General features: G+C 36.2%; 1 protein-coding gene across 2 annotated transcripts in view; it reads left to right on the forward strand.

The window, feature by feature from the left end:
* Positions 1–20,173, forward strand: part of GPATCH2 (G-patch domain containing 2) — a 166,344-nt gene that overhangs the window by 99,087 nt on the left and 47,084 nt on the right. For both annotated transcript variants that reach the window (XM_059942411.1, XM_059942418.1), the window contains exon 7: positions 15,562–15,601. In XM_059942411.1, coding sequence (XP_059798394.1) covers positions 15,562–15,601 — 40 coding nt within the window. The remainder of the gene's footprint in view (positions 1–15,561; positions 15,602–20,173) is intronic.

The raw sequence follows: 20,173 nt of genomic DNA on the forward strand, positions 1-20,173 counted from the left end.
AGGATACTATCCATTGAGTAGCTGCTAACAAAATTTGTCATACTCAGCTCACTGACCTTTCAACATCCATACACAGTCTTCACTCCACATATACATACTGTGTGAAATACCTTTCCTGCCTTTCCCAAAGAAGACCACTTCAAAGTCTCATCCAGTTACATCATCTGTCTCAAAATTTCATCCGGGACCTCTGAGTGACATGAAGCTTTCATCAGATCTGGCTATGGCTCCTTGTAGTATGTTGTATGTAGCATAAATTAAAGGTGACTGCATATAAAATATAAAATTGTGGAGAATGCAGGCTATTTCAACAAAAGCTCCTATTCGGTAAAGGAAGCACTTAATATACGTCCAATTTGGCAAGCAGTCCTTTTCTGCTTTCTTGGAGGACCTTTCTTGTTATTTATATGTAAGATCACAGCTGATACGTTCATTACCTCAGATGCCCTTCCAGGGTGCTGCACAGTTTTTGCAACTCATTTCTTTTTTTTTTTTTTCCCTTCAGTTTTATTGAGGTATAATTGACAAATAAAAACTTGTAGAATATTTAAAGTGTGCAACATGATAATTTTCTGTATATTTATATACATATACACACACACGTTGTAAAAAGATTCCCACCATCGAATTAACACATTCATCATCTCACATATTTACTTTCTTTTTTTTTTTTTTGGTGAGAATATTTAAGATCTACTCTCTTAACTTTCAAGAATACAATACAATATTGTTAATTATAGTTGTCATTAATGTACATTAGATCCTCAGGCTTTATTCACCTTATAACTGAAAGTTTGTGCCCTTTCATCAGCCTCTCCCTAGCTCCTCCACCCCACTCCCCACCTCAGCCCCTGTCAACCACGATTCTACTCTGTTTCTAGAAGTTCAACCTTTTTTTTTTTTTTTTAAGATTCCACATATAAATGATATCAGCACTATTTATCTTTTTCTGTCTGGCTTACTTCACCTAGCATAATGCCCTCCAGGTTCATCCATGTTGTCACAAATGGCAGGATTTCCTTCCTTTTAAGGCTGAATAATACTCCATTCTGTGTGTGTATATTAATTGACCATATATGCATGGGTTTATTTCTGGGCTCTCTATTTTTTTCCATTGATCTATGTGTCTGTTTTTAACCAATACCATACTTTTTTGATTGCTATAATATAATATATATATATATATATATATATATATATATATATATATATATATTTAGTATGTATTTTTTGAAGATAGTTTGAAATCAGGAAGTGTGATAGCTCCAGGTTTGCTCTTCTTTATCAAGGTTACTTTGGCTATTTAGGGTTTTTTATGGCTCCATACAAATTTTAGGATATGTTTTCTATTTCTGTGAAAAATGACATTGGAATTTTTATGATTCCCTTCACTCTGTGGATTGTATGGATATCTGTGCATAGTATAGATATTTTAGCAATATTAATTGTTCCTATTCATGAATACAAAATCTCTTTCCATTTATTTGTGTCTTCTTCCATTAGTGTTTTTTTTTTTTAAATTTATTTATTTATTTATTTGTTTTTGGCTGTATTGAGTCTTCGTTTCTGTGCGAGGGCTTTCTCTAGTTGCGACAAGCGGGGGCCACTCTTCATCACGGTGCGCGGACCTCTCACTATCGCGGCCTCTCTTGTTGCCGAGCACAGGCTCCAGACGCGCAGGCTCAGTAGTTGTGGCTCACGGGCCTAGTTGCTCCACGGCATGTGGGATCCTCCCAGACCAGGGCTCGAACCCGTGTTCCCTGCATTAAGCAGGCAGATTCTCAACCACTGCGCCACAAGGGAAGCCCCCATCAGTGTTTTATAGTTTTCGGTGTATAGATGTTTCACCTCTTTGGTTAAGTTTATTCCTAAATATTTTATTATTTTTGATGCTATTGTATATGGGATTGTTTTCATAACTTCTCTTTGTGATATTTTGTTGTTAGTGTATCCAAACACAACCAACTTATGTATATTGATTTTGTGTCCTATAGCTTTACTGAACTTGTTCATTTGTTCTAATAGCTTTTTGGTGGAGTCTTTAGGATTTTCTATGTGTACTATCAGGTCATCTGCAAATAGAGACAATTTTACTTCTTCCTTTCTGGTATGGATGTTTTTACTTTCTTTTTCTTGCCTAATTTCTCTGGCTAGGACCTCCAATATCTGTTGAATAGAAGTGGCAAGAGTAGTAGCCATCCTTGTCCTTTTCCTAATCTAAGAGGAAAAGCTTTCAGCTTTTTACCATTGACTATGATGTTAGCTGTGGGCTTGTCATATATGGCCTTTACCATGTTGAGGTACATTCATTCCTTCTATTTGTTGAGAGTTTTTATCATGAAAAGATGTTGAACTTTATCATTTGCTTTTTATGCATCTATTAAGATGATCATATGACTTTTATCCTTCATTTGGTTAATTTGATGTATCACATTTATTAATTAGCAGCTGTTGAACTATCCTTGCATCCCTGGAATAAATCCCACTTGATCATTGTGTATGACTCTGTTGAATTTGTTTTGCTAATACTTTGTTGAAGATTTTTCTATGTTCATCGGGAATATTAGCCTGTAATTTTCTTTTCTTGTAGAATCCTTCTCTGGCTTTGGTATCAGGATATAATGCTGGCCTCGTAAAATGTGTTTGAAAGTGTTCCCTCCTCTTTGATTTTTTGGAAGACTTTGAGAAGGATTGGTATTAATTTTTCTTTAAATATGTCATGGAATTCACCAGTGAAGTGATCTGGTCCTGGACTTCTTTTTTTTTTTTTTGGATAGTTTTTGATTACTGGTTCAATCTGCTTCCTAGTAATTGGTCTTTTTAGATTTTCTGTTTCTTCATGATTTCAGTTTTGGTAAATTTTATGTTTCTAGGAATTTATTCATTTCTTCTAGGTTATCTGATTTGTTGGAATATAATTGCTTATAGTAGTTTCCTGTGATCCTTAGTATTTTTATGTGATCAGTTGTAACAGCTGGGAAAGTATGTAGTTAAGCCCCTTCCAGGGAGAACAAAGATGGGTGTTTTGCCTGCTCCCTCTACACTGAGCTTAGGTGTATTGCCATGAGGGGGCATTGTTCCTGTGTCTGTTTAAAAACTGCTTCTTTGTTTGCTGTAGTCCTGTGGGACTAGTGAATGCAAGCTCCACTGGCTGTCAGAGCCAGGAGATCCAGGGCCTGTCCCTCAGGTGGCAGCTGCAAAAGCTGGGGCACCAGACATGTGTACAAGCCAGCAGCCTGGTTTTATTGTTCCAGCGAGCAGGAGTGAGAAGGCGGGGGAAGTGCCCCCAGCCCACTGGACTCTGAGGAGGATCGCAGCCAGCCCCTGGATGCATCCTCAGTTAGACTCTAGAACCTCAGACGGCAGCTTGTAAGGTTTGCCATCAAACCTTTGCCTTCCAGGAAAAGACTGGGAGATGGACGTTTCTAGGCAAACATCCTGCTCCCTCTGGGCTGAACCTTGAGGGATAGCCACAGAGAGTGCTCACGTGCCCATTAAGAACTGCTTCTGTCTTTGCAGTCCTTTGAGTCTCAGAGCTGGGTGCTTTGGGGGCCCTTCCCTCAGGTGGCAGTCTTAAAATTGCCTTTCTTCCACTTTAGAAAAAAAGATGCCCTCTCAGTTCTGATCTTATCTTGGCACATTTCCCTATAGTGTAAAATCCTCTTGGGTTCCAAACAGGGGGTCGTTCACATTGTACTGATATTGACGTTGACAGATTAAATCAAATGACTAAGTCACAAAGCTTTATGCAATTTAGGTAGTTACTAATTCTTTGTTTTCAGCATCTGGTAGATTATTAAAAATACCGCTTAATCTTGAAATCATTGTGTGTGATATTTTTTGGCATAAAACTCTGAAGGAGTTCAATAATCAAGTGTTGGTTCTAACCAAATTCCTTTTATTTCCATTTATCAATTTGTGTGAACAAGGGTTCTGAGCACTCAAATTGTTAAAAATAACAGTAGAATTGATGCTAACGGTAATATTCATCAATGGATATAAGAACTAATTTGGGGGGGAAACTTGTTAATGATAGCTTTCTAATAAAATATTATTTTTATGTTTAGTATTATCAAAATGTATTTATGTTGATTTAGTTGAGTACTAATGAAAACTATTTCAGATCTTAAGTAACTAATGGTTATCAACTAACAATTATTAGCATTGACTAACTTATAAACTTTTCAAAATAATTTTTACTCTAGTTTTATAGTCACAGATCCTTAAGGAAATGTTATATGTGTATTTATATACATATGTATGTATGTTATATAGATATACACACACATTTTTGTTGAAGAAGACTATAATAGAATAACTAATAAAAGGCTTTCAAGTATAAAATTATATTACATTAGGATAAACTTCTGTGAATGAGTGAATTGTAAATTGAAAGGATTCAAGGAGAAAAATAAGCCATGTAAAATTTTCAACTTTTAAAGACGTGCCTGTCCTGATCTATTTTTAATAGATCGATGGCTAATATAAAAGCACAATGATATTTAGATTCCAGTGTGTATATTCAAAAGAGTGGTGCAGTTTATTTTACTTTGAAATATCAATATATAAAATTAATAGAAAATGAATCCTTTGCAAATATTTAAATTATGTTGAAAATTTTAGATGTCTACATAAAAATATGCAAAGGGAGGATATCTTCATAACTGTTTCAGGCAATATGTGCTCAAAAATGGTTGAAGACCACTCTTGTGTAGACTCCAATCAGGAAAAAATAACGGAATATCCTACAAATAATGGTTTAAACAGAGAGCTGTTTAGTGTACTCACATAACTGGAAGTCTGGAAGTAGACAGTTAGTTGCACAACTATTGAGGAGGCAATAACAGTATCTGTTACAACCTCCTTTAAGGAATCTTTGTTTTTTTCCCCCAAATTTCAACCAGCAATTCTCGATACCTTCTATATTCTCCCTTTGGGTCTTTATTTCTACTTGATTATAGTATTTGTCACGTTATTCTCTAGACTATAGTTATTATATGCATACCTTATTCCTCTAATGAACCATGAATTTGCCAAGGGTGGAAGCTTTTTCTTGTTCTTAAATTTCCCATAATATACAATACAATGCACACATCAAAAATCACTGGCTCTGGGGTCCAGGTTATCAAGTTCCACTACTGGCTAGTGATGAGGAGAAGACCCCCCTCCCCTTCCTGATACTTGCACAAGAGTATAGGGAAAGCGTAGATGAACTGTGGTTTTGTGTAATCCTTGCTGCACTTATCTCAGAATGCAGAACTGTAAGAATGGCTAAAATAGTCATTCAATTACTAAATATTTAGAAACTTCTAGTTGGATAGTAGGCAACAGCTACTACTTTCAGTGGATGATTCCTCTAAGTCAATATTTGTTTTGCTTTGGAAGATCAACTACAAATAATAATCTGATATAGGAATACTTAAAATAATTTTACTTCGTAGAATTTCAAGAATTTTATTTTTAATAAATAAGGGGAAATATTTTACAGGTTCTAATGCAATAATATTTAGGAATTTTCAGCTCCTATGGTCTCATGGTTAGTAAAGTTTAGTGTAGGGCAGCTTGGAAAAGTCTAATCGAAGAAACAGAACTGCTGAGCTGAGGGATGGAAAAGGACGGTTTTAGAGTCATTAGAGCAATACCCAGCATGGTGCTCAGTGTGGAAAAACTCACCTCACTGAAAGTTTTCAGTGCAGTATATGAGAAAGCGGAAGTAGGTCATTAAAATGTGAAGAGTTTCTCTAAAGAAAATATTTTACAATAATTTCAATTATAAAATAAAATTACTTGTAGAAATTTGGTGACCAGCCAACTTTGCTGAGCACAAGTTAGATTATGGAGTCTTGGTTTTAAAGGTAGACTAACACGTGCTCTGTACAGATATTGAGAAGCCTTATAGAGTGTCGTAATTATGAAAATGTGATTATTTTCACTGTACTAATTGTTTTATATTCCATCTGATAATTATTTCCTTGGAACATGTACTTCTTAAAGTCCAATTGTTAATATATGATAGGTTTCTTTTAATGGGAAATATAATACAAATAAATGAAATATTCATTAAAATAACCATAGAGAGGTACACAAAATGTGACAAGAACCTCAATCCAACTAAAGCAGAGAAATTAGTATCTAATTTCTGAGTAAAAATAACATGTTAAGTTTTGAAACTCACATTTAATTATTCTGTTGACTTTTTGAAAATACAAAGATTAAAATCTGCAAACTAAAATTAATATATGACTACGTAGTTTTAAAAAATATTGGGGCTTCCCTGGTGGCGCAGTGGTTAAGAATCCGCCTGCCAATGCAGGGGACACAGGTTCGAGCCCTGGTCCGGGAAGATCCCACATGCCGCGGAGCAACTAAGCCCATGCGCCACAACTACTGAGCCCATGTGCCACAACTACTGAAGTCCACGCACCTAGAGCCCGTGCTCCACAACAAGAGAAGCCACTGCAATGAGAAGCCCGCGCACCACAGTGAAGAGTAGCCCCCGCTCGCCGCAACTAGAGAAAGCCCTCATGCAACAACGAAGACCCAACGCAGCCAAAAGTAAATAAATAAAATAAATAAATTTATAAAAAAATAAAAATATTAAAGGCATCAAATGGGGTTACTTTTTATTCACTCCACCTCCCTTTATGCCTTTATGTATTGACCTTAAATGGTCCAGAATTTTTTCCTTTCCAACATTTTTCCAATCATTTATGAGATACTTGTTTTTAAATTGATCAAATATTTATTAATTGATTTTTACATTGATATTTATATTTTGCATTTATTTCATTTGAAAGTCTAGGAAATTTACCTGAGGAATTGTATGTAGATCAAAACTTACTTTAAATGCCCATGGATAACTACTTATACGCCTATGATGAATTCCTTTATAAAGCAAATATTCACCCTTTATTTTATCTTTTGTGTAAATATAAAGTTTGCTTAAAGCAAGATTTGCCCGGATGAAAGGTTATGGTTATTGGGAATACTTTTACACTTTGAAATTTAGCATCTATTTCTTTATGGTGAAAGTAACTTCAACTTTAGATTGAGATAAATAAGATAGACTGGATCAATTCCTCCTCTGATTTACTGTGATTCCCTTGGGTAAGTCATTGAGCTTACGTATTTCTTAATTTTAATTATAGAGTAAGGATAATAACAGTCCTTTCTTATATATGACATTTTTACAAAGTACTTATGTGAAATACAGAAAGATTGTTAAACTGGGCATCAGACATTTCAAGATGATGCTGATGATGCTGATGATGATGCTTTATATTGTAGAGTGTGTTTTACTTTTCAGAACATTGTCATATGCACCACTCTCTTCATTGTTTTTATTAGCTCTCTGAAGCATACATAGTTGGTGTTATACCCCCATTTTATAGAGAACTTGACTTTTCTGAAGTCACACACCCTATTCCACTCAACCAAAAGTCAATTAAAGAAACCAATGTATTAAGCATTTATTACGTATTTGATAACACATTAAACCTGTTGGGGGATCCTATAGACATTACCCATGAATATTGGTGTCTCTACTGACATTTAGGGATAAATAGGTAGTTATTGCAAAAACTCATAGAATAAAAGCTCACATATTACTTTATTCACTGTGTACTATGGGGGAGAAAATTAATACTTATTTTAAACACCCACTATGTGCTGGGTTCTCTGTCTTGTGTAAGGCTCCCCATACTGTAAGAACAGAGGGATTTATTTTATTTTATAGATGAGGAAGAACCCAATACTCTCAACGACTTCACCTAGCCAGTAAGTGCCAGAACCTGTGTCCAAACCTAGATCTTTCTGATTCTAAAACCCATGATTTAGCAGCCATGCCAACCTGAACTTCCTGGATTTACACTTGTAGTTTAATGAAATAAAGGCCAAGTTTTAGAAGGGCTTCTTGAGGTACTTTTAGAATCGACTTTTTGTTTCATAGAAAAGGTAGAGAATGAGGAATATCTTCACATCCCGGTCATCTGCTCCACAGAATATCAGAACCCGAAAGAATCTTAAAGACCGCATAGCTCAGTGCTCTTATTCTTCTGTTTTCATATAGAATAACATGGTGTCTTTAGTTAATAAAACTCTGCCCTGAATCTCAAGTCATTCATTTATCCATTCATTCTGAAAATATTTATGAGGACCTACTGTGTGTTAGACACTAAGTATACAGTAGTGAATAAGATAGACATCATCGCTGTTCTCATGGTACAACCTAATAGAGATAATAGACATTAATCAGTAAGCACACCCATAAATGTATAATTATAGACTGACCCATAAATTATTTATGATTATTATTATTTATAAATGCTCAAGAGACGTTACTGTATATTGTGCTAAGTACCCTAAAGGAGAACTTTAAAAAAAATTTGAAGTAGACATGGAGATGGAGAAGACTTTTTAGGACAACAAGCTTGAGATGAAATCTCTAGGAACTAAGGAATGGCAAGAAGAGCATTTCGGGCAGAGAGAATACCACTTTCTGTAATCAAGGAACTAAACAAAGGTTAAAACAAGTGACAGAATGTGAGGGAAGAGGTGAGAGGAAAGTGATGAGACTGGAGAAATGTGGGCAGGGACCAGATGATGCTGAGCCTTGCAGGATGCATTAGGATTCTTTCTCCTAAGAGGAGTGGAAAGCCACTTAAGACTTTGGTTTGCTTTTGTTTATGTGTTTTCTTGAGGGTAAGGGTATGAATAACTAAAAATTCAGAATTGAACTTCGAAATGATCACTCTAGGCCTGCAGTATGATAAATGGATTAAAGTTAGTAGGTGCAAGGAAAGTTGCAACTTTCCAGGTAAAATTTGATAGCTTGGGCTCAGGTGGTGCCGGAAATGTTGAGAAGTGAGTGGATTTAAGAGATGCTTATGGACTTGCTGATGGTTTGAATATGAGAGAGAAAGGTGCCCAAGTTGAGTTTTAGTTGTCCATTAGAAGGTTGATGCTGCCACTAGATGAAGATTTGGTTTGTAGCAAAAAGAAGAATATATGAGGTGTTTATGTATTCATTAAGAAATATAGTAAGCCCATTACATGTTAACACAGATAGCATATTTTTTGAAAAATGACTACCTTTTCCTCTAAAAAATTAGTGAAAACATGTCATCGTTTTAGCAAATCACTTTAATGTCTGGCCTAACAGAAGCTAGATTCTCGTAGCTGCTTCTGCTTTCAATTTGAAGCATATGAAGAAAATCCAGCCTCACACAGATGTGTAGTTGGAAAAGGAAGAAGTATTTTAATAGCCTTTTCAAAGCATTGTGGATATTCTTTGATACTGCACCAAAACACAGAGGTTTTTTTTCTTTTTTTTTTTTTTCCTCAAAGGTTAATTATAATCTGAAAACATATCAATGAGCTTTTTTTTTCTCAATGACATTAAAATCTATTGGTCTTGAATTCTGAATGGATCACTTGCACATCATGATTCAGTAAATCATATGTTGGTCATTTGGAAGAACTCACATGCACTAATATCACCACAGCAGACTTTAAGTATTTGGAAACTGTCAAGTTCATGGTGGCATTTACAAGTTTTCTAAAAGTCTGACTCTGGTTTTTGCTAGAAAGCTTGAAGTTTATCATGAGTCACAAGTAGTTGTTTTCCTTAACTTTAGAGGCTCAAGTTGTTTCATTTTCAAGAAAATGTCTTCCAAATAGTCAAGTATAGATAATCGTAGTTTATTAGTCATTCTTTCAAGTTAAAAATAGTGCTCCATGAAAACAGTGGCTTTGTTCTGTTTGCATCTCCCACAATCTCACAAGTGCTTTTCTTGAGATAACTGTTGTACTTCACTATGCATCTGAAATTCTTTATGTGTACTGCCCATTTCACCACGAATAATTTTCTTAAGTATATTCCAGAGTTGAGATTTAATAAAAAATGTTTACTGCTATGTCAAGAATATTCTTAAGTGAAACTGGCTTTTTTGTTTTCCCCCTGCAAGTTCATGGCAGTGAGGAATACAGTGACTGCTAGTTCAGTGTTCCAGGGACCTCCTCACTCCCGCCCAGGGCTGCATAGAATACACTTTGAAGACAACACTTTGAGAACCACAGGCAGAGACAGAACCAAGAATATCAAAATTCACGTATCATCCTAGGTACTGAAGGTCATGTGGAACTCCCTGTCAACGTCTTCTACATTGACACATGTGCCTTAGTCTTTTGGCATCCTCAGTTGTAGTTGTTACCAAGATCTAGTTCTTACCTAGCATATGGCTTCTTCTTAATACGCTATCCTCTCACCTTAATTTTTATTCCCATGCCTTGATCCATGAAACCCTATTATAGAATATTGAGTTAGGAGTTTAACAGACATTTCTACTTCCCCATTCCTCAACCCGCCCCCTCCCCCTTTCTGTTATATACTTCTTCATACTTACAAGTCTCTTGAATAAAACAGTTATGGTTCACAAGGAAGATGTTCAGTGTAGAAGATTATATTCCATTTCCAAAGTTAATTCGAATTTTCAGTGATAATCTGTAAACTAGTGGTGTCCAATAGAACTTTTCACAGTAATGGAAATGTTCTGTATCTGCACTGCTGATTATGGTAACTGCTAACCATGTATGTCTAGGGCACTTGAAATGTGGCTAATGCAACTGAGGGACTTAATTTTTAATATTCATTTAAATAGCCATATATGACTAGTAGCTACCATATTAGAGAGCACAAGTTTAGAGCATTATGTGTACAGGACACACTAAGTTAATATAAAATTATGCTTCTGAGTCAAAAAATAGAAACTCTATAAAAAATAGAAACTCTAAAAACCAAAATCTGTGTTATAAACTGCTGTAGCTCTTTCCTTTTGAAAAGCACTTCTTTAGGAGACCTCAGTTAAGAATTCTGAGGTTGGTTTTGTCCTTTTGCATAGCTGTAATATCATTTCACTTCTCATGAAATCCTGTACATTTCTGCTACTTGTAGTTCAGCACCGTGCGTGAGGGCAAGGGATTAAGGAACAGTGAGAAGGAATCAGTGTGGAACTCTGCGTCTGCGGAGATTTTAGTTCAAAAAACCTTGTTCCCTAAAGCTTTATTATCTACTTCTTACTTAAAAGGAAAACAAAAAACTCCCTTCTACTCCACAGTTATCGACCACATTGCTCTGCTAAAAAAGAACGCTATAGCGAGGGCTCCATAGGTGATGGCTATTCCCATTATCAACAGGGCAGGTGAGGATTAAATGAAATAATGTGCGTCAGGCTCAGTTCTTAGACATCCCCAAACTGCATCTGTATCCTAGAGGGAGAAGTGAGCCCAGAAACCACATGCAGCCCCTCGGAATCTTGAGAACAGACAAGCCATCCAGCTCTGTCTCTAGGTCTAGCCATCCCTGGCAATTGATCAATTTCAGACTCTTCCGTGTCCCCTCCTCCCAGGTGTGCGTTTCACTGTTAGCGCCCTCCCTCGTAAGTCCCCTTGGGAATCTTGGCTCCAGTGTAAATAAATGCCTCTACAACTTCATCCTCTTTCACACCCTTTTTTCCTCTGCTGTCTTTACATAAATTTGACTCTTTGGCTTTCAAGGACACTACTTTCTCTAGATTTCCTGATTTGTTCAGGTTTTCACTAAAAAGTTATTAAGTAACCTTTACATTCCATGAGTACATTAAAAAAGAGAAAAAAAGAAAACGGAGCAAAAGAGAAAAATTCCCCTCCCCCAAATTACGATAACTGAAGGCAATGAAAGAGAATGGTGGTTAAAAATCCAGGGTGTGGAATCAGACAGCCTCGGTCCCAATCTTGACTCCAGTGCCTGCTAGCTTTGTGACCTTGAATAGCAATAGCACTCTTCCCTAAGGTGTGAGGTTTGAATGAGATAATCTACATATGACCGTTACCATGGTTCCCAGTAGATATCTAACATTTACTGAGATACCGAGTTGTGGGAGTGTTTTTACTGCTACTTCTATTATTACTACCACTACATTTTCTTCCAGCTACTATTACTGTTCTGTTACTACAATTATGATCAGTATCCCTTTCTTAAGGACCTCTAATTTTTTTTATCAGGATAAATAAACACCTACAGTATATGAATATAACTGCTTTAATGGAGACATGTGCAAAGATATTGAAAGTTTAGACAGGGAAACATCTAAACCTGACAGGGTGAGTTAGACAGGTACCTGTGCCAGTCTTTCTTTCTGCCTCAACTTGTGCTACTCTAATTGGTGACAATATGTATAATAGTTAAAAGGAACATGAGCTTTGGAATTGAATATACAGGTTTGAATTCCAGCTCTGCTACTTTGTTATGAAATCTCTGGCAAATCACTCAACCTCTCTGAGCCTGTTTCTTCATTTGCAAAATGGGGGTAGTACCTATCTCGAGGGATTCTTTAAAGATTAAATGAGAACACTGCCTGTCTTTCAGTAAAGCTCAATAAATGTTGGGTTCTCCAGTTGAAACTCTCATACTTTGAATCCCTTTCACCAGGAAGAGTTCAGTCCCTTCAAAGAATCACCTGCTTAGCTTAAGCCCACCAAGAATAATCTCCCCTTCTTAAAGCCAGTTGTGCCATAAAACACAACCTAATTGTAGGGGTGACTATCCCATCATATTCACAGGTCGTTCCTACATTCAAAGAGAGCAAGTTGTACAAGGGTGTGGATCACTGGGGGTCCTCTTAGAATTCTGCCTACCATCCTGCTCCATGAACTCCTAACCTTGGATCAATCTGTCCAGCTACCCACATCCACTGCTCCTCTGCTGAGCACTGCTGAATAAGATCATACAGAGTGAAGTAAGTCAAAAAGAGGAAAACAAATACCATATGCTAACACATATATATGGAATTAAAAAAAAAAAAAAGGTCATGAAGAACCTAGGGGCAGGACAGGAATAAAGACGTAGACGTAGAGAATGGACTTGAGGACACAGGGAAGGGGAAGGGGAAGCTGGGACGAAGTGAGAGAGTGGCATGGACATATATACACTACCAAACGTAAACTAGATAGCTAGTGGGAAGCAGCCGCATAGCACAGGGAGATCAGCTCTGTGCTTTGTGACCACCTAGAGGGGGTGGGATGGGGAAGGTGCGAAAGAGACGCAAGAGGGAAGGGATATGGGGATATAATTATACGTATAGCTGATTCACTTTGTTATACAGCAGAAACTAACACAACATCGTAAAGCAATCATCAATAAAGATGTTAAAAAAAAATTAAAGATAAAATTTTAAAAAAGATTATATGATTTGTTGCTATACAGATATATAATCTTGAACTTCAATAGATCTTTCAGCAATGCTTTAGCATGACCTTCCATAACATTTTATGTGTCCCCCAAAGCTATTCTATGTCTTGTCACCAAGCCCCTGTTATAAGCTGCCCACCTCCCCACTACCCCCAAGAATTTGACCTTTTCTTCAACTTTCCAAAGTAAGGCTGTTAGTCACAAATTTGGATGAACTTATCCAAATATACCTTCTTTCACTTTCCTTTGTGTTAGTATTAGAGGAAAAGATTTTTCTTCTGTCCAAGGCTGATTCCAGCACCTGTGTCTTTGATTGGAAGGAACATTTTTTTTTCTTCCAAAAACTTCTTTCATTATATACTACATTTTTAAACCTCTTCTTTCCATTTTTTTCTGCTCTGTCTCTCTCCCTCTCATACTTTGAAAGCCTAACTTGTAGAAAGAGTGGATTATACTATGCCCACTTTACTTCCTCACATCCCACTTCTGTACCCACCTATGACACTATAATCCACATTCTTCCCACACCACTTCCTGGACACTTCTCTGGAAAAGGTCACCAGTACATAGAAATAATAACAAAGGAAGAGAAACAAATTAACTGTCAACTTCAGGAGAAACAAAAAGAAAAATTCAGCAGCACGAAGTATTCATGTAGTCATAATATCTGTATTCACAACTGATTAACTAAAAATGGTGTTATAACTGGAAATAGGGGTTTGGGAGTTATAAAAGCTAAATTTACAATAATAGGAAGTCAATTATTAATGTCTAAAATCAATCACAAAATATCAGTAGAACCATATTCTGTAAAAATACATCATTAAATACCAAAAGAAAGGGCAGAAAGAGTTGACAGTGGTTTCTCTGAACAGAGCTTAGGGGTCAGGGTAGATGAAACAAACACTTTTTGTTTATTTGTTTTGTTTTAACTGTGTGTATGCATTTGATTTTCTAAAAAATATTTTTCTTTAAAGAAAGATGGTACAATCCATAGCAGAGGGGAAATTTATCAGTCAAGTTGTCAGGGAACTGCAGTAAATAGTTAGTTGCTAGTTGGTGATTAATCCACATGTCATTTACAAATAGCAGTAAGTGTCCATTCCCACAGCAAAAATGGAATCTGACCTGCCAAAGAGTATCACTGTCTATGAGCTTGAGAAATGTTCCAGTAAGGGTATAGACAAAATAAGAGCATATTAATACAGAGGCTGTTTATTCCCAGGTTTTAGTACCGCAGAGGAGAATGCGTAGAAGTGTTGGAGGGAACCAGGAAATGTGCCCTTTCCACGTGAGCCCTTTGTCCTTTGCGGTATGGTATGCTGAGCACCTTGGGCAAATAACCTAGCATCCGAGCCTCAATCACTCCTGCAGCTGGAACATGAGAATAACCTTGTAAGGTTTTTGTGAGGATGGGAAATAATACATACATATCATGTGTCTAAAGAGTGCTTGGCACACATCCGTACTCAATATGATGATTCATGAAAAAATAGATAGCATTAATAATAATATTAGTATCATTCCCTATGATTGTGGGCTTTTACTGGCTAATTTCCCACAATGTCTCTCTCGATCTCTTCGATGTTTACAGTTAGTTTTTAAGCAGAATACTGGCCAGATGACTGGGCACACAGCTAATGATAACTCCTGTTGAAAAGGTATCACCAGATAGACTATTAAAAGTCCAAGTTGCAGCTGGAACAGTGTGGGTGGGCCAGGCAGGGTGAGGCACAGTGCAAGAACGGAACGCTTCAACTGTGCCATGACTTATATATCTCCAGTGTTGTTGTTGAATTTGTTCTCAGCCAGAATCCAGAGTCCCATGGAAGGAATGGGATCAAGGTACCTTCAGCTGATGCTTTAGAATTCACATCAAGGGCTTTGTGTGATTGTTGCTCGGGACAAAGCCAGAGGATATAATATTCTTGTATTTTTAATGTTTTTTAAAACTCCAACAATCAAAAGGTCATCATTTGTTGTAATGATGCTGTAATTAAGTTGTGGTAAATGATAGCATTTGTAGAGTTTATAACCAGAATTGATTCATAAAATGAATACAGTCCCAGCAGTTTATGTTAACATAATTAAATGGAAATGTAATTCTAACTGAGTTTGCTTATTAAACTGAAAATTACTGGGTTATGAGCACTCTTACATTTCTGTCAAAATTGGTGTAAGTCTAGATTTACATGAAATATCCAGTAAAATACAGCATATTTTAAGGCTCTGTTGCTGGTGGCGGATACATTTCTTACAGCACATGCAGACTGATCACGTGAGAGCATGTGCTTTTAGTGAGTTTCCTACTAACTCCTTTTCTCTTTCCTCTGCAGCCATTGGTTTAGCCCTGGGGCTAGGACAGAGCATGGCCAGGTAAGGAACATTCTAATCCAAAAGGAAGTTACTCAGTCTTTCAAATATTTAACTATCTCCCTTCAAGGTAGTAGATCAGTTTTATGAGAAAGGATAAAATCCCAGGTTATTTAAAAAGGAGTTCATTGTGCCGGTGCTAATACACTGACCACGTGATCCTCAATAAGCATCAGAGTTCTCCCTTACTGCCCCCTTCCTCAGTCACACGTGTCACCTCCATGGAAAGGCTCTAGAATTCACTAGTTTGTAGGACTTCACCATTTACATATGTTTTTCGCAAAGTTAAGGTACCAAAATAGTACATACGCTTGAAAAAATTGCTTTGTATTAAACAAGATCAGCCAGCAAGAGAATATTTTTATTTTTGAAGTTTAGAAGGTGATAATGGTTTCTTACAAGTTTATGTTATATTTCTAAGTGAGTTTTTTTTTTAATTTTTTATTAGTTGCATGGCAGCACAATGATTAGTTGACTTAGCAAGAACTTGATATTCATTTTGGTTAACTTTACATATAAAATAAGTAGTCTATCTTCTTTGTCTGTTGAATGTGTTAGTTCTGTCTCTGCAGTGTGATAAGGTAATTTAGGGCTTAAAATTTTGATAAGTTTTAAAGCATGTATGTTTTAGGCTTTGCATCCTTGTTAAGCCTTTTTTTTTTTTTTCATTGTGGATTATAAGAGTTATTTTTTAACTGGGTCAATAGTATGATATGTAAGAAATACCTTTAAATATATGCGAATGAAAAGCCTCAAATCCACAGGGATCATTTCTTCTGAGGGGTAGGTAGGTAGGTAGGTAGGTCGGTAAAGAGGAGACTGTGCTTAGTAGTGGTAATTGGTAACATTATTTTATGTATTGGTGATGTCTTATTTCTTATGCTGGGCAGCAGGTCCAGAGTTGGTTGCACATACCATAGTTCCCTTTTCTTATAAAAGGAAAGTGCCAAATACTTCATTATAAGCTATACTATATTTCGTAACACACATGAATCTAATTAAAGAAAAATATGTGAATTCAGTTTAATGATTTTTTGTAAACTTGGCCTTTTTCCATGAGAGCCATTTGCACTTTAAATATATTTCTCACATTAATAATAGAATATATACCATTATTTCTAAAGTTTTGGAAATTAACTAGGCTACGTTGCACCTGCAGTGTCTTTGTTCAGAATGTAAAACTTAGACTTTCTGCTTTCCCAAATGGTTCATACCTTCTATGTAAAATGATTACAGTAACATTCTGCTTCTAGTAGTAAGTCGCATCAGGATATAGTTTATCCCCAAATACGATTTTGTAAAGATCATTTTCCACCTTCTAGAATTTGAGAAATACTAAAGTAATGTTATAAATCTGTGCTTTAGATTATAGTGTAACTGGTTGCTTCCAGCCAGACTTTTATTCTGTAATTAAAAATTAGCGAATAGCTAAGAACATATACAGAAGAAAGTTGACCAATCTTTTTTTTTTTTTTTAATTTTTAAATATTTTAGACAAATTTTTGAATCACCCTTTGGCTTAAACTTTGATATACCATTTCAGATTTTTATCTTGACTAGATAGGTTATTAGTTAATGAACACAGTTGATTCTTGTTATTTGTAATAGCTATGTTCCATGAGGTTGATAAGAATACTAATGTAGCAAATACTGAAAAATTGCTCCCAGGAAAAATACAAGGTTAGGTTCCTGAGAATCTCTGGTCACAACATTTTCATTAACTAATCAATTCATATCCTTATTTGATGTGTGTTTCTGTTTAAAGACACCTTATTTAATATATATTATTGATTCATTAACACTGAACTCATGACCAGCAGCACTATAACTTATTCCTGAAGGGAGCTTGTCTAATGCACATATTTTCTCTATACAGCCCATCACAACCTTCGTGCACTGGGGAACACTAGACAGCAGTTCAGCACGATACTAGGAGGCTATTTTAAACAATGAAGATAAAAACAAGAAAAAAAATGCAAAAAAACATAGCACTGAATGGACCTCGAAAAAGACACTTGTTTACAGTATGAAAGCTGAAACAAGAAGACAGACATCACCTTGTCAGACCTCAGCTGAGAACATGCGCTACAGGGGACTCAAATTTCTGTCACTCTGTGCATGTCTGCCAATGACTGCTAAAGCACCAGAAGTATTGATTTTGGTGTTACAAATAAATTTTAGCAAATAGTTGAATTTGCAAGTACAGAATCCATGAATAACAAGTAACAGTTGCATGTTATGTGTGTATACAAATACACATACAAACTACTCGTTTTGAGGGATAAAAATTTCTTATTCAACTTAGACCTAACTTTAGCATAGTAAACTATTGGCTAAACCTAGGTCCAAGTGATAAAATGCAAGACCATGAAAAAGTATAAAATCCTTCAATATATTGTTGAATGAATGACTATTAGCATGCATGAACACCTTTTATTTTTCCCATACCAACTTACCAACATAAAGAAATGATAATATTAACCCCACTTTTGAAATCCCACCCCTCACTGCTTTCCCCACCTTATGATTCCCCTTTCTGTTCTTTAGTGCAAAGTCCCATTTCCATTTACATCATGCATACTCAGCGTTTCTTTATCACACATTTAGTAAATCACTGTTGTCCATCAGCCGTTATCTCTCAGGTACTCTTTCTTTTTACAAAAAGAGGTATTTATGTAGACAACATAGCTTTTCCTCTGAGGTGGGTAACATCTGGGGCAGGAAAGCAGTAACTACAGGATGTTGGTAAATGTTTGAGAAAACCACAGACAGGGCACCACGGAGGCCACAAAAGAGAAAAGTGAAAGGTAGCTCAGTAGTAGAAGTAAGGAGACAGAAGCAGCTGCAGGAAGCCTCATTTTGTGTGCGTGTCTTTTTTAATTCTGAGGATTTTCCTCCTTGCATATCTAATGGTGTGATATTTTTGACTGAGTTTACTAGTATCTTAAGGAACCATAGGTCATTGTTTAGAGATTACTTAGTTCTCCTTTTATGGTGAGGACCCTGTGAAAGGCCAAGTGTGGAGAGACTTGAAATTCTTTTGTAGACATTTGAGGAGTCACCTGAAAAAGGGCTGCCAATCGGAAACAGTCTTGAGCTTGAACGCCTTCTGAACATCAGGTGGTAAAGGAAGGATTGCCGTGGAATAAGAATTCCGCTCTTTGCTTTTTCCTTTTGTGCTAGGAACGTGACACGTTTAACAATCTTTTTAAAATATCATCAATAGCCACAGAAATTCTCAGCTCCCTTTCTGTCACAGGAGCGACCATGATGCACTTGGAACATTTCTCTTCCTGGTTTCATTCATTCAGCAGTTTTTAAAATCGCGTACCTTTTGTAAACCTCACGTTGTACTAGGTTTTGTGTTTATGAATGTTCATGTCATTCTTATGTGAGTCATTTTTTAATATACATCTGCAGGTCACTCACTAATAAGGGAATTGTCTCTCCGTTTGGCCTAAGTCCAGCAATCTGAGAGTCAGAAGGTAAGAAGCACTTCGCACCATATTCAGAAGTTCTGTTATTAATCGGAGTTGATGGTGTTGAGTCGGAGCCCTGAAAACTGACCTCACTTGTGACACTGATAGGAGTCCAAGGAAACAGGAGAAGTTAGCAGTAAGAGGGGTGAAGAATCTTTCAAAACCTGAGGAGCTCCTCTTGCTTATCAGAGCAGAGCTCCAGGACTCTTGTGTCTTTTATCATGAATTCCTGATCTGATGCCCCTCCTACCCCCTGCCACCTTTTTTTTTTGTTCTTTGGGGCAGAGCAGACACGTGTTGGGAAGCTTTCAAATACATATGTATGTTTTCTATTAAAATAACACTCTGGATTAATTTTTTCATCTTTGCCCCTTAAAAGATCTAGGTTCCCATATTAACCTGTTAAATTCATGACCCAGAGAACTGAGTCTCTATTTTTCTCTCTGAGCTTGACTTTAAATTTGCAAAGATACACCCAGACTTATAATTTTATTGATAAAATGAGATAATTATGCATTATATTAAATAATTCCAATATGTGTCCCTTTTTATATACAAAGCCCATCAAAACTATAAATTTGAGGAAGAAAAGAAATTCTCACGTGAATCTAATAGAAGGAGCTCTAACCTCAGAGTTCAGAGAAGTTGCTGTCTCATTTTAGTTCATCCAGGTGGTGGCCTCTCTGAGAACTATCCAGACCTAGTAGGTATAGCCTAATATTTATTTTGGTCATTATAGTTGCATTTTTTTAAAACTAAACTGTAGAATTCTTTTCTTATTTCAGAACATATGTTTGGGATTTTTTGAGCTCTTTGTTTAAACTGTTTTAACACAAATATCAGGAATAGTGTTCACATATCCGTCTTATCTAACAATTAGAAAAGTTAGTTAACCAGTACTATTAATTGAAGGTGGAGGTAGAGATTTTATCATGTCACCTCTAGCTATCTGTGTCACAAATGTTGGTTTGTATATGTTTTTTTACAAAGGCACTAGAATTAGAAATGCCAAAGTAATTAATTTTTTTTTCCAGAAGCAATTTAACTTTCATGGTACGAAGTGTTTCTACATTGAAACACTTTCAGATTAATGGAC

This window comes from Balaenoptera ricei, chromosome 1 (assembly GCF_028023285.1).
Source record: "Balaenoptera ricei isolate mBalRic1 chromosome 1, mBalRic1.hap2, whole genome shotgun sequence".
Classification (NCBI taxonomy): Eukaryota; Metazoa; Chordata; class Mammalia; order Artiodactyla; family Balaenopteridae; genus Balaenoptera; species Balaenoptera ricei.